Source organism: Symsagittifera roscoffensis, chromosome 7 (genome assembly GCF_963678635.1).
Source record: "Symsagittifera roscoffensis chromosome 7, txSymRosc1.1, whole genome shotgun sequence".
NCBI classification, from domain to species: domain Eukaryota; kingdom Metazoa; phylum Xenacoelomorpha; order Acoela; family Convolutidae; genus Symsagittifera; species Symsagittifera roscoffensis.
In genome coordinates this window covers 6,438,796-6,453,390 of record NC_087068.1, presented here as the reverse complement: position 1 = coordinate 6,453,390, position 14,595 = coordinate 6,438,796, and the positions used below count along the sequence as shown (strand labels likewise).

Genomic DNA, 14,595 nt, shown 5'->3' with positions numbered 1-14,595 from the left:
AAAAGAACCTCATTTTGATGATTTTTTGTGGTACCTAAAAAAAAAAGGAACTTCGTTCTGGTGATTTTTTGTGGTACCTGAAAAAAAGAACCTATTTATGATGATTTTTTGTGGTACCTGAAAAAAAGAACCTCATTTTGATGATTTTTTTTTGGTATCTAAAAAAAAAGAACTTCGTTCTGGTGATTTTTTGAGTGAAAAAAAAAGAAACAAATAAAACCTGTTCTCAGAATAAAAAATCAAGGCTAATGTTTTCTGACAATTGTCATTTTTGCTCATTAGATAATCGATTCAAAATGCTCCGTCAGAGTTGATCAAACAGTCTGGTGCAAGAAAACTTACCCGCATCCAGTTTCAAGCGTTAACAATCGATTATATTACGATTTTACTACCAGTCTCACTAAAATTGAGAAACAATCGATTTTAATCAATTAATAATCGATTATAATCTCTTTTTTTCAAATCAAATATAATTAATTATAATCCATTATAATCAATTATTTATTCGTCTATTTTTCGATACAATTATAATCGATTATAATTGATTATAATCCATCATTTTTATTCAAAATTCTATTTCGTTAGTTTTGAACAAAAATCCATTATAATCGATTATAATTGATTATAATCCCTTTTGTTTGTCCATTTTTGTCTTCGAAGTTGCATCTAAATTGCTTATATTTTATGCTTTTTGTGGATGTTGGTTCCTATGAAAAATGAGAGAAAATTTTTCAAAATTTTCCAATTAATTTATATTTATAAGTTTTTTTTCCATTTCTTCACCATTAGAGTTGTTTTGTGATGCATATTTTAAGCTTTTATAAACACCAAAACATCAGCAAATTGATTTAATTACATGATTGATTCGGAAAAATTATCTTTCATCTACCGCGAGAACCTTTCCAGTCATATGAAAGGATCTCTGTGAAACTTTTGTTCCGTGGTAAAACTTTGTGTTCAGATGAACCAAAGTGTTCAAGAGATCTCTCTTTTAGAGATTCTCTTATTGACACAAAAATAATAACCCATAAGATACAATTCGAAAATAGGAAAATTCCGGCAAAATAAGAGATTATAATCGATTATCATCGATTATAATTGATTATAAGGGTTTTTAGTAAGAACAATTATCAATTATAATCGATTATAAGAGATTATAATCTCTTCAAAAATATCACGCTTATAATCAATTATAAATCCCTTAAGGACCTAATTTTGCTAATTATAATCGATTATAATTGTCAAAAAATCATCATACTAATCCGTTATAATCGATTATTTACGCCTAAACTTGGATGCGGGTAGTTTTAATGTAATAACTGAAAAACGTTAATTTGTTTATAGCATTTTGGGCAATAATAGAAAGGAAAATTTATGAATGGCGAAAACAATTGAGCAAGCGATATGATTAAACTTTACCGAGGAGGCTATCAACAGTTTAGCCTAAATTCAAGAAAGTTGAGAGAAATAATTGTTAAAACACCATTTTTAGCTTTAATGTTCTTAATCCTTAACATTTTATTTCCAGGAGGATTAGGCTTCGCGAGCGTTATGCGAGGAGAGAACTTCATCACTATGATAGATCCATTCCAGAAGAAATATGGCGATGTAATGGGTGTGCTTTTATTCCTACCAGCTCTCTTAGCCGAAACACTGTGGTCTGCTGCCATTTTAGGTACGAATTAATTGTAGAATATAGAGTTATAAAGTTGATATTAAATATAAATTACAGCTTATTGAAAAAGTGAATTGTTTCATAAAAGAATTTTTTAAATGTTGAAACTAACAAGAGGCGAGCGTAGGAAAAACACCCCAGTTATTTAGGAATGCTTTTTTTGGAGCAGGTTTTATTTTTCGAAGGCTTAGACCAACAATGTTTCGACAAAACAACTCAACCCATTCACCAGCTCAAAGTTAGAGCATATTAGAGCTAAATGCCTTTAAGAAAAATTTTTGGGCCGATCAAGAATGGGGTTCCTTTCAAAAATTAGCAACCAACTAGCAATCAAGGTTAAGTATGAAAAACAGATATGGTGCAAATTAGCTATGCTGACAGTTTTCAAATTAATCGGAGAACAAAAATTGCACTGGTAAAAAATTGCAGGCTACGTCTTTTTTGCTTTAGGGCCCAAAACTAGCAAATTGTTGATTGGGTATCTCTTTGTGAAGAAAAGCCCTTAATTTTTGGCGCTGGAATTCAATCAAAGCCGAATATGATGATCAAACTTTCAAAAAAATGAACAGATAAGTTTTCAGCAGCATATTATTAAAGACCCAAAGAGCCTCCTATTGTATTTCAGCTGCCCTGGGGTCATCAGTGACAGTGATGATGAATCTGTCAAACAGTGTGAGCATCATCAGCTCCGCCTGTGTCGTCATTGTCTACACCATCTTCGGGGGACTCTACTCTGTCGCATACACTGATGTAGTACAACTCATGCTCATATTCATTGGACTCGTGAGTAAACATTTTCTGTTGCGGTGGCGCTTTGGTAGTTATGGTAATAATATTTTATTTGAGCCTCTGAATGCTTAATTAAAAAAAAACACTGCAAAAAAATTGAGCAAAAGAATTTATGATGTAATAGGGTAAAGGTACAAAAATAACCAAAACCACAAGTATATTAGGTTGAAATAAAACATGTAAAACAAAAATTACTTAAGTTTGAGTGTTCAGTATGTTAAATATTTGTTCATCTCACTTTATTTGAAAAAATAACGCCAGATTACCAAAATCTTTTGCACTCCGTGGTCAAATAAACAGGTCTTCATTGTTCCGACTGCCAATTTAGTTATTCTAAAGCAATTTTACGAAACAAATGAGAAAAAATAAGCCAGCAAAACCATGATTTTGACTTCAAAAATTGGAAAAAAAATTGGAAATTGACAAAATAACTGTGATTTTTTAGTGGCTGGTAGTTCCGTTTGCTCTCATGCACGAGAATGTGGCCCCCCTCAGCTACACATCCTCCTCCTGGATGGGCCAGTGGGGGGACAACTCCAGACTGGGACTGTGGCTGGACTACCTTGCACTATTAGTGAGTATATTTCCAACTAAGATTAAAAGTAATGAACGTAGTGATCCAGTTTTCTCAAATTGAGTTAATTTTAACAAAAGTGTCCATCATAAAAAAATTAATATTTTTGTCCACTTTTTGAGGCGAATCAATTTGATTTTCCGATTCTCTGAAAATACTACAAGGAGTCTATTTTGTCAAAAATTTTCTGCGCCGCTGGCAAGTTTTTGAAAAATCAAGCTAAAATGACGTTTAGAGCACTTTTAAAAATATATTTGACTGAAAAATTCCGTTTTTTTTGGCGAGCGCTCCCTCCTCAAGTTTAGTTATATTGGAGCCAAAGACGCCTTTGAAAAATTATGATGTTGATCAGCCAAAAATGGATCTCGTAAAATTATACCAAAGGGGTGACGCTTTGGAAAATTTGGCAACCCCAATTGGAGGGAGGCGGTAGCAGACAACACCCCTTCGGCACGCTACTGATTTAGTTGTTCATAGTTTTAGCTGCTGAAAGTTTTATATTTGTTCTTTCTGTCTGTGCTGTAGGTATTCGGAGGCATCCCGTGGCAAGTCTACTTCCAGAGGGTGTTGTCGGCCAAGAGTGCGAGGAGGGCGGTGATGTTGTCTATGCTGGCTGCCATCGGGTGCATATTCATGGCACTCCCGGCCGCCATCATCGGCTGCATCGGGGCATCCGTCAAAGGTATCAATCATCATCTCTATCTCAACTTTAACCAAAAAATATAGTCATCAACTAAAAAGGCAAACTCGACAATGAAATATGAGCAGTTCAACTCGTTACGGCAAACCCTTGTTGTGCTTGTTTCATATACCGCTTTGTCATTTTCTCAATTACGACATGCATTATTGTTTTTTTTTTCGCTCGATTCATTGCGGCGTGCATTTTGTAATAGTTTTGTTATTTTCTGGGATCATAAATGTTGCTCCGCCCTTAACCAACGAGCACTGCTAAAATCGTTCATTAATTCAGAAAATTATTCAATTTAAGTTGTCGAAATGGCAAAACTCAAAATACGAAATTAGTAGACTGATTTAGCAAGCAAATAAGCTCATTTTGCTTCATTACAGCTGGAATATTTAACCTGGAAAAATAATTCAATTTTTTGACCTCAAGCAAATCCAAAAACGATTTCGAGTCCAATGAACATTAGTTTGATAGAAAGATGCGCGTCAAGCGAATATTCCCTACTCAAGAAAAAAACTTGCGAGTAATTGTTTTTAACCACTTCGAGGTCAATCAATTTGAAAACCAATGGCCAATTTTATAACTTATTACTGGATTTTGCCCAGACTGGTCCAAGTTCGGAGACTTCAAGAACAACTCCAGTCCGCTGACCAAAGGCCAGAGTAAGACCATCCTGCCCCTGATCATCAATCACTGCACCCCCTCAATAGTGAGCTGGGTGGGGCTGGGGGCGGTGTCGGCTGCTGTGATGTCATCTGCAGACAGTTCCCTCCTCTCCGCAAGCTCCATGTTTACCAGAAACGTCTACAAAATAGTCATCAGACCCCAGGTAATCAAAATAATCAAAGCAAAAATATTATTCAACTATAGACATATAGAAGTATTTATACAAAATAGATACACATAGACCGGAAAAATTTATTTTTGTATGGCTGAAAAGACTTCAATGTGGCAATTCATTCGATTATCCAATTTTGAGCGAAAAAAAACATAGAAAACAACATATTTGAAAACAGACACATTTGAATACAAATAGATACGCCCCTTCTCAGGGATTCGAACCCCTCACCAATTAAAGGATTCTCCTTCCGTATTTTTTTATGACATTCATTTTCGACCGTCCAACACAAAAGTTTTTCTTTAGGCTCATTGGGCTTCGATGAATTCGACTATGTTTAAAAGGAGCGCGCGCCAAAAAAAAGTTTCCCAAAAAAGCTAAAAAGCATAATTTTTGACCTGTTTTTCAAAAATTTTGCAAAATGCGCAAAATATTATGTTGAAAACCCATCCCCCCCCCCTCTCGAGAAAATCCTAAATCCGCATCTGCCTCGACCTAAAAGTAATTCTGACAATGTCACTAAAAGATCAAAAATGACCAAACTTTGCTGTTTTAATACTTTTACTTCTTATATGTAAATATTTGAGTCAACATTGTAGCTTTGAGTTTATTATAATTTCAATTTGACCAACAAATTATACCAAAAAATCAAATTACACAATTGGGGATGGGGCTAATAGAAAAGACACGAGCTTACAATGCAGACCTTTCGATAATTCAAATAAAGTGACTTCAATGAGTTACTCTGATGGTGATTTTCAGGCGAAAGAGAAAGAAATGGAGCGTGCTCTGAAAGTGTCAATTCTCTCAGTCGGAATTCTGGCCATGATTTTTGCCCTCAGCATCGACTCCATATTTGACCTTTGGGTCATGTGTTCCGACTTCGTCTACGTCATTCTTTTCCCCCAACTAGTCGCTGTCATTTACATTCCCCAGTCTAACTCCTATGGGTCATTTAGTGGCTATTGTGTAGGCTTCTTCTTCCGCGCAATGGGGGGCATCAAAGTGTTCGGGTTTCCCACTATAATCAAGTACCCCTATTTTGATCACGCGACCGGTGAACAACTTTTTCCCTTCAGAAGTTTCTCTATGCTTCTCAGTCTTCTAAGCATCACAATTGTTTCCTACTTGTCAAAATTTCTATTCGAGAAGAAATTTCTGGCGCCCTCTTGCGACGTGTTTTACTGCTACAATCCCAGACCAAATATGGACATTTCACATGGTGATCACGTGGGCGGAGCTGAGACTCGGGATCCGAACAAGCAACGAGACAGCGAAAATACTAACGCAGTCGGAGGAAATCTGCTTTCGGCCTCAGCCAATCAAAATTCGACAGCGTCGACTTATAGGGAGCCAAGGTCACACAGACAATTACAATCAAGCATCTGTTGAACAAACTAATTCTTGATAATGATTTCTATATTTTGTGCATTCGAAATTTGCATTTCTCGTATCTATTTTAGTTGATCTTCAAATGCTATCATTGATTAGATGTAACTTTGTATATAAAATCATAGTGATATAAATGTTTTTTTTAAGTATGTTGAAGATTTCATTTTTTGTTTTCTTATTGTTACCAAAACCTTGTATAAACCATGCAGTTTTCTTATTTATTTCATTTGCAAAAAATTTATATATACGAGCCTCAACATTTTTCAGGCGGTTGTCAAAGTCTTTAAAAAGATGAGTCGAAATTGATTCTGATTAAAAAGCGCATCAATGATGCGTTACGACGTAAAATATGCATTTTATTGCGCAACGAAAGTTTGATTATTCAACTTAAACTGCATTCAGACAATTTTGGGTTCCAGCTCGAGGTCATTCGCGACTTATGTCTAAGTTTTGAGAGTCGCTACGCTTCCAGTTCGTAGACAAACTTTAAGACGCATAAGGGTCGCTAAATTTTAGACATACAAAAATTTGGTTGGAAAACTTCTAGACATAGAAACGCAAGAGTCCCGCAAAATATTGGGAAACTGATATGGCTTGGCTAGCGAAAAAAAATCACCGTCCAGGGAATGAAGTGGATAAAGTATATTCACATATCAGAACTTGCGACTAAAAACTGTTCACTTTTGCGAAAGTCTCGCAGATCGTGCCATGTCGGCTCTTGTTTCGAAAGACGCGCAGACCGTGCCATGCCCTCTTGTTTTGAAAATCTAGAAATTTTGGACTACTGAATATGAGTCGCGGCTATCAATAAATGTCCGATTTTTTTTCCAAAACTCTTGCCAAGATAAGAAATAGTCGCATGAAACTGGACATTCCTAAAGTTGCCGCGACAGCCTGGACATAAAACGCGGACTCAACCCAGGAGAATTGAAAATTAACCATTTGTTACTCTTTGTTACTTTTGAATAAGGAACAATTGGTCCCAATAATTTTTTCTCAGCGCCAATCGATTCTCATAGATGTCGCGAGGCTTGTTGCGGTTCAATTTTCAATTTTTCCCATAGATCACAGCCAAACTTTTCAGAGTTTCATTTGAAACAGTTGAAATAGTCTAGATTAGTGGCAAACAATCACGCTCACAATAATGTTAATCCCAAAATTACGTTTTCATACAAAATAAGGCTGGCTCTTTCAATGTTACAAGATTAAGACTGTTTCTTATGAGAAAGTTGTAAGATAGTGATTTTTATTACAAGAAATTTGTAAGAACGGAATGTTTCAAAAATTTTTTGCATGTGTATTTTAAAAAAAACTTTTAAAACCAGTTTAAAAATTCGTAGAGTACAATAATGGAATCGTTTTTTGGAATCTATATAAAATTCGTTTCTTTTTGCTGATAACTAGAAACTTTGTCAATATATATTTGAGCCCCACGTACAACACGTCCGCAACTATATGAAACGATTCGTCAAAGTTACTTTTTTGCCAAATACATTTTCGATTGGCAAATTAAGCCTAACTAGGAGATAAATTGAAAAAAAAAAATCAAATTTTTAGATTCGGATTTTTTTGTTCTAAATGCATGCATTTTAACCACTATCTGAAATTTTTCACATGCATCAGTTTGAAAAAATAAACAAAAAAACAATGTATTTTAAGAAGTAATGAAATTTGCTAAACATTGCCCGTACTGTGAGATTACTGTTTTTAATTTTTTTTTGTGCTTCATCGTTTCGAGAAAAATGAGAAATAATTGTGCTAGCTAATATTTGTGCAAGATGTGTGTTTTAAGGAGATTATAAACCCTTTGAAGTTATCGGTATGCTCAAATCAAAAATTTTTGACACTTTTCTGGAAATTTATTAAATTAAACTAATCAATCAGTGACTTATTGCTTGACGTGATGGAACCTGATCTAAACTACATTTTATGATTGGATAATTTAGATATTTTACCAATGTAAAGTATTTAATATTAACCAATCATGATCCATCTAACTAACAACCCACTTATTTGTAAGTGCTGAAGTTACTTGTAATTTCAGCACCAGAGAGATTTGAATTTAACTTAGAAATTAGTTGGACTCTCCCGAGCACTTCAGCAGCCGCAATAAACCAGTATACCCTAGATCTATTGAGCCTAGCAGAGACTAGTTAAACAACCTGAGACTAGATAGTATAAGAGTAAGATTAGGATCGGTATTAGACTAAGAAGTTGCACGAATCTATCCGGCCGAAAATAAGATAGCGTGACGAGCAGACGGTGTACCCTATCCGAAATTACTCTATGAGTTAACCAACTCGGTCCTAACTCATCTGGTGCGACCATAAGTCTCGAACAAGACCTTAATAGCTTAGAATTAACCAAAATAGATTAGACATTAGACAAAAACATTTACAAAATGTTATACGACAATAATTTAATCGAAATGTCTCTACGACTCAATAGATCAGAGCCAATATTCCGAACCATAACAGAACTACCCGGAATTGGAAGAAGACCTCGAACCAGAGACGACATACGACAAAGTAGAAACTTGCCATATAGCTATATGATAGTTAGGCAAAAACCAGAACAAACTTTTATATTTAGAATACTACTGGCAATGAATTTAGATTTTCATTTGCAAACATAAAACCTTGAAGTTAATCTTCAAAATCATTTCAGGCGCTAAACAAAATTATTAATATACAATAACGATTGATAAAAAGATCTAAGATCGTTTTCCTAAAACTCTGCAGTAATATACAAAACATGTTTGAAAAATATTTATTGAAAAATAAAAAATAAAAATTAGTAGCATGACAATAAATGGTTAGTAATCATAAATCATCCTGTTGTTCCAGCTCCATCATCTAAAACATAACAGCAATCATAAACCCACTAATATCATCAAAACACTAAATCTTTCCTTTACACACATTTAAAATTTTATTAAAACTTAAATTCACTTAATTTTAAAACCAGATCATCAAGGCTTATCCTTGGATCTTAAATCATTTTCTACTTAATTAAATTTCAAATTTGATCATCAAGGCTTATCCTTGGATCAAACAGAACAACTTTGTTCTCCCCCACCCACTTAATTAGTGTCTAACGACCTCAAACGTCGATTCACTACCCAACCCTTTCTAAAGACCTAAGACTAATAGAAATTTTTAAACAAAACTAATCATTCAAATTAGGATAAACAGTGAAGAACTTCGGTTATTCATCCTTCACTTGACCCCCCCCTCTTACCAGACCCAGGATAAATCTTAGACTTAGTAAGTTTAAAATAGTATCTAACGAACTACTCGCGTTCTAATTATACCTGAACCTTGTGGATCGATTTACTATTCTCCAACCCTTGAACACAATCACTACCCCTAAGTAAGATTAAGTAAGTTAACACCTTAACTTATACTAGCCACGAGAAAGTAAAAAATCATTCTTCGGAATCGATATACTTTTCTCTCCAACCCTGAACAAACAGACCCAGGTTAAGCTAACCAAAAAATCGTAAGAACTAACAGTTTAAGAAAATAGAAACCATTTAACAACCTTTTGCATCCGTCATCCTAAACCTTATGTCATTTAAAAACCTAGGAAATAAACAAACAATCGTTTTACACAATTGTGAAATAGATAACAAAAAATACGACCTTGTAATCACACCTCATACACAAACAGTTGGATACATTCGAACAAAACGACAAACACTAAAAAGAAAAATAATAACGAAACAAAGACAAATAACACGAAAAAGATTTTCAAAAAATCGAAACGCATTTTCAGAATCAGAAACCAACAGTTTAGACGAACTTTACAAACTAAAAGAATCAATAGATAAAAATTGCCCACTTCACGATCAATTATATTTTTCTGACTCAGAAACAACTTCAAATTCATCAAAAAGAGGAAAAAGAAGAATAAAAAAGCAGTATAAACACAAACCAGTACATTTATACAATTGGAATCAACCAATTCGACACATTAATAATTACATATTAACAGTCATCGAACGAAAAAATGAGCTCAACGCACACCCGTATCCTTAATGTTTAATTTTTCAATCAAACAAGTTCACCAATATGATAAAGAACAAAACAAACAAAAATTTTATATGTCAGAATTTGAATTCAAACCTATTCACAAATTTTTCAAAATCACAATCTCATCCATAAAATATTTGAAAAATTCGAATTCCGATATCATTTCCTTACATGTCTATAACAACACACCTTACCAAGTAACATTACCTTTAGGACTTTTAGGATATTGTGAAACCAACGCTACAATATCACCAATACACGAAAAAGCCTATCGCGTAAATAATATACTCCAATTACTAGATATTTGCCAATCTACAATTCTTAATGAAGAATTATCTATAAATAATATAATAAGTAACGAAAACAGAAATACGGATTATTTCACAAAAACTCCATATTTCAAACCTACATTCAACATAAGTAACTACACAGAGGACCAACAGAAATTTTTAACAATGTTTAATTTCCAACATTCACAAATAACACAAGACGAATTCGAAAAGTTAGCCAAACAGCTAATTGAATATTCATCAGTCTATGCAACATCAAAATTCGATGTTGGAAAAATCAGTTCATCACTACATCTCCCGTTAAAACCAGACGCAGTTTTCAAAAAACAGAGAGCAAGTAAAGTACCGATTCACTTACATGATGAAGTGAACAGATTACTCGACATTTTAGAACAATACAACATTATATCACCAGTAAACAAAGAAGAACAACCAAAAGGCAACACATTTATCAACCCCGTTATCATTCTAGCTAAAGGAGAATCATTAAAAATCGTTCTCGATGCTAGATACCTCAATTCACTTATAGATGAATCAAAATGTAATTGGCCCATTGAACCAATACAAGTTATTTTAACAAAAATAAACGGCAAATACTTTACAACCGCCGATATGAATAGTGCATACAATCAAATGCCACTAGATGAACAATCACAAATAAATAATTTACAACATTTCCCACTTTATTTAGATTGTCAAAATAATCATTATGAAGTTGATCTACTTGGAACATCAACTTTCAAACCAATCCCATATTCTCAATGGATAAAAAATAACACCCAACAAAAACGAACAAAACAACACCCGCCTAAAAAAGACCATTTTCCACTAATTGAAAAAGAAGATTTAACTGATAAAATAAATTTATCAGGACCACAAACAAATGATTCAAAATACACAATAAATCAAGTTTTTGACCTTCACGACCCACTTGATACAATACCCTTATCTAAATTCGAAATTGAAAACATTTTTCTCCCTCCAACAGAAACAATTACAATTTCAACACTGAAACAATATCAAAATCTTGACCCGATAATTAGACAACTAAAATCATGGCACAAATATAAAACTAAACCTGTCAAGGCAGATTCAACCATTCTAGGAAACAAAACACTCCTCCGATACTTTCGCAAATTTAACAACACAACAATTAACGAAAATACAGACCTTTTAGAGTATAACCTGAATGAATCTACAGTTCCATGTCTCCCTTTAAGTATGATTCTTATAGCTTTTAATATTTCACATACACAAAATATTAAAGGACACTCTGGATCAGAAAAAACATATTCAAATTTTATACAAAATTTTTACTTCCCAAATGCACCAATTTGGATAAAAGTACTATGCAATGATTGTATAGTATGTCAACTAAATAAACCTTACCCAAATCAAAAACAAATAGCACAAAAACAAGATTTTAAAGGACAAAGTTTGTACTTTAATCATCGTATCTCATTTGATACCAAAGGACCAATTTCACCCTCATCCGAAGGAAACTCCTACATTATGGTAATTGTTGACGCATTTACACATTATGTAGCACTTAACCCAGTACCACATTGTAACGCTTATTACGCTTACACAACACTCTATGAACACTGGATAGCAAAATTCGGACTACCAGAAATTTTAGTTACAGACAACGGTACAGAATTCATAAATAATGAAATTATCACACTATGTCATTTATATAACAATAAACACAAACCACGTACATCTCATGCACCTTGGACAAACGGCTTAGTCGAAGGTATGAACCGTTCATTACAAGAATATCTTAGATGTATCATCAACGGAAATGATACAAAATATACCGAATGGTCAGCAGATGTAAAATTATTTCCCTTAGCGTATAATTCACAAATTACGACAACTTTAGGAATGTCACCATACGAAATGGTTTTTAACCAAAAGCCACGCAAACCAATAATGTTTACAGCAAATTCTCATAAAAACGCACAAGGTTATTGTCAACCAAATAAAGACTCAATTTGTTATAACCTACCTTTACATACACACGATGAAGATCATTTTCATCACCCACAAATTCTTAAACTAGCCTCCGGTACACACACCGAATGGATTCTAAATAGAGATAAAAAACACAATGAAATTTATCAAAAAATAACAAAAAAGTTATTACAAAGACAAAACATTAATGAACAAATCAATTCACGTTTTACACCAGCCTCCGAATTAAAAATTGGAACATTTGTTTTAATACCTAATTTTAATACTCAAAAGGGAATTTCTAAAAAATTACAACCCCTTCGAAAAGGACCATACCAAATAATTGCAAAACCCACTGATGTCACATATAAAATTACCGACTCAAACAAAAAAGAAATCGTTCAACATCGAAACAACCTATTACCTTATTACCCAAAAGAATACGCACTCCGCGAACTAACTCAATTATATTCTTTCACAGGATTAAAAGTCATTCAAAATGAACCACATCTGAAAAACACAGAACAAAATGATAACCCCACCAAAAATCAAAACACAAAACCAACCGCCACCAAAAACAATACACAAAACCATAAAGAATCTCCAAAACAAAGAAAAAATAGAAAAATGACCGAACAAATAATACCCCAAGAACAAATCGACAAATCAGAAAATAGAAAAACAACAAGACTCCGAAATCAACCACGTAAAAACTATAAAATATTCATCCCCCAATCTAAAATTTTAAAGAAAGTGGAATTTCAAAAGTAATTTTAACATTATACTTCACAATCTTGAAACCTTCGAAACATTTTTCATTTACATTTTTCAAAATAACATGCTGACAAGTACGTAATAATTCTAGTTCAAAATAGACCAATAGGATTCATCCAATCCGTCACTTTCTCTAACTCAAACTAAGACCAATTAGACGAATCATATAGAACTCCAGGCACATCTATAACTATAACTTTACGACCTCCAGGTCAAAAATAAGCAAACCACTCCAAACTTGACAACTAAAATAAATATCACCATAATACCGTACCCCTCCCTTATCTAATAACCCAAAGATCAACAATATTTCCCCAACTCAGACCACGAATACCCCCAAAACAAATTTGTTAACTTAGCCTAAAGTAACAAAATGAACATTTTAATTAGCCTAAAGTATAAAAATCTCACCATACCCCGGATCATTTGACAAACAAAAATAAAGAAAAAGACGACCTCCCAATCACCATGAAAATTGCCCCCAACAATTTTTTACAAAACTCAACCCACTTGTCAAAAAACTAATAAATAATCCGACCACACTAGAAAATCGCCTCGAACAGCAAAAAATATTCGACCAAGAGATCATTTCTTAAATGCTCTTCTCTCAATCAGTTACTCAAATACTCATAAATTTTAAACATTTTTTTACAATACTTGAAACCTTTATAATATTTCTTTTTGATATACTTGAATCTTTTCTAATAATCCTAATCATTTTTTGTAACATTTTTTTAATTTTCTACACTATACTCGAACTATTCCTCCAACTTTCCAAAACCCTTGATTATATCCACAGGTACGATTTATACAACTTGTCTAAATGATACGAACAATTTTCAGTAGAACTGATATTTTTTTATTGTTTGTAATTTTCATAACATTTTTATCATCCCTCATTTTGACAATATGTAAATGTATAAAGAAAGCAATCTTCACATTTGCCCTAGCAACAATCCTTCTAATTCTTTTTTTGGAAGAATATTATAATAAACATAAACCTTCCCACTAAAGTAACAATTCAAAAATCCATCAAAAATTGCTACCCAACAGTCACAAAGTCAGTCTTCACCGACATCATCCCAAGATAACCAAACACCACCTTCAATTACTCAAAATCCTCAAACATCTACACGAATTTCTTTTCAAGACAATCCATACACTTTTGAAGAACGACATGCTCGTTTATCAGAACCACTAGAACCAGTTCAACGACAAGCACCTCTAAGCGAACCAACATATAACCTATACCCAACACTACCACAAGAACTAAGTAGAATAAGAAATCCTAGTCAAAACCAAAATACAGTCGAAATAAATAGACAAATTATACATCCTCGACGAAACAGAAATTTTCAAACTCCCCGAGTTCATTTTGATATACCTCAATCCCCATCACAAAACACTCCAGAAAACCCCATTGGTATATTACCAGAAACCCCTACGCTTCTTTCACAACGTAGCACCTCAAGCCTACCATCAGATTACTTAGGTTCAACACCAACATCTGAACAAATACGTGAAAATCCCTTTAACCCTCCAAACCAGGCATCACGACTACCATATTGGACAACACATTCATTTACAC

The 14,595-nt window shown here is 33.6% G+C and overlaps 1 protein-coding gene across 7 annotated transcripts in view; it reads left to right on the top strand.

The window, feature by feature from the left end:
* The window catches only part of LOC134851555 (high-affinity choline transporter 1-like), a 69,697-nt gene extending 63,547 nt beyond the window's left edge, over window positions 1-6,150 (top strand). For all 7 annotated transcript variants that reach the window (XM_063867686.1, XM_063867691.1, XM_063867692.1 and 4 more), the window contains 6 exons: window positions 1,529-1,675; window positions 2,301-2,458; window positions 2,910-3,038; window positions 3,564-3,720; window positions 4,329-4,552; window positions 5,324-6,150. In XM_063867686.1, the coding sequence (XP_063723756.1) occupies window positions 1,529-1,675; window positions 2,301-2,458; window positions 2,910-3,038; window positions 3,564-3,720; window positions 4,329-4,552; window positions 5,324-5,953 (1,445 nt within the window). In that variant the 3' untranslated portion in view covers window positions 5,954-6,150. The remainder of the gene's footprint in view (window positions 1-1,528; window positions 1,676-2,300; window positions 2,459-2,909; window positions 3,039-3,563; window positions 3,721-4,328; window positions 4,553-5,323) is intronic.
* Window positions 6,151-14,595: the final 8,445 nt, after the last annotated feature.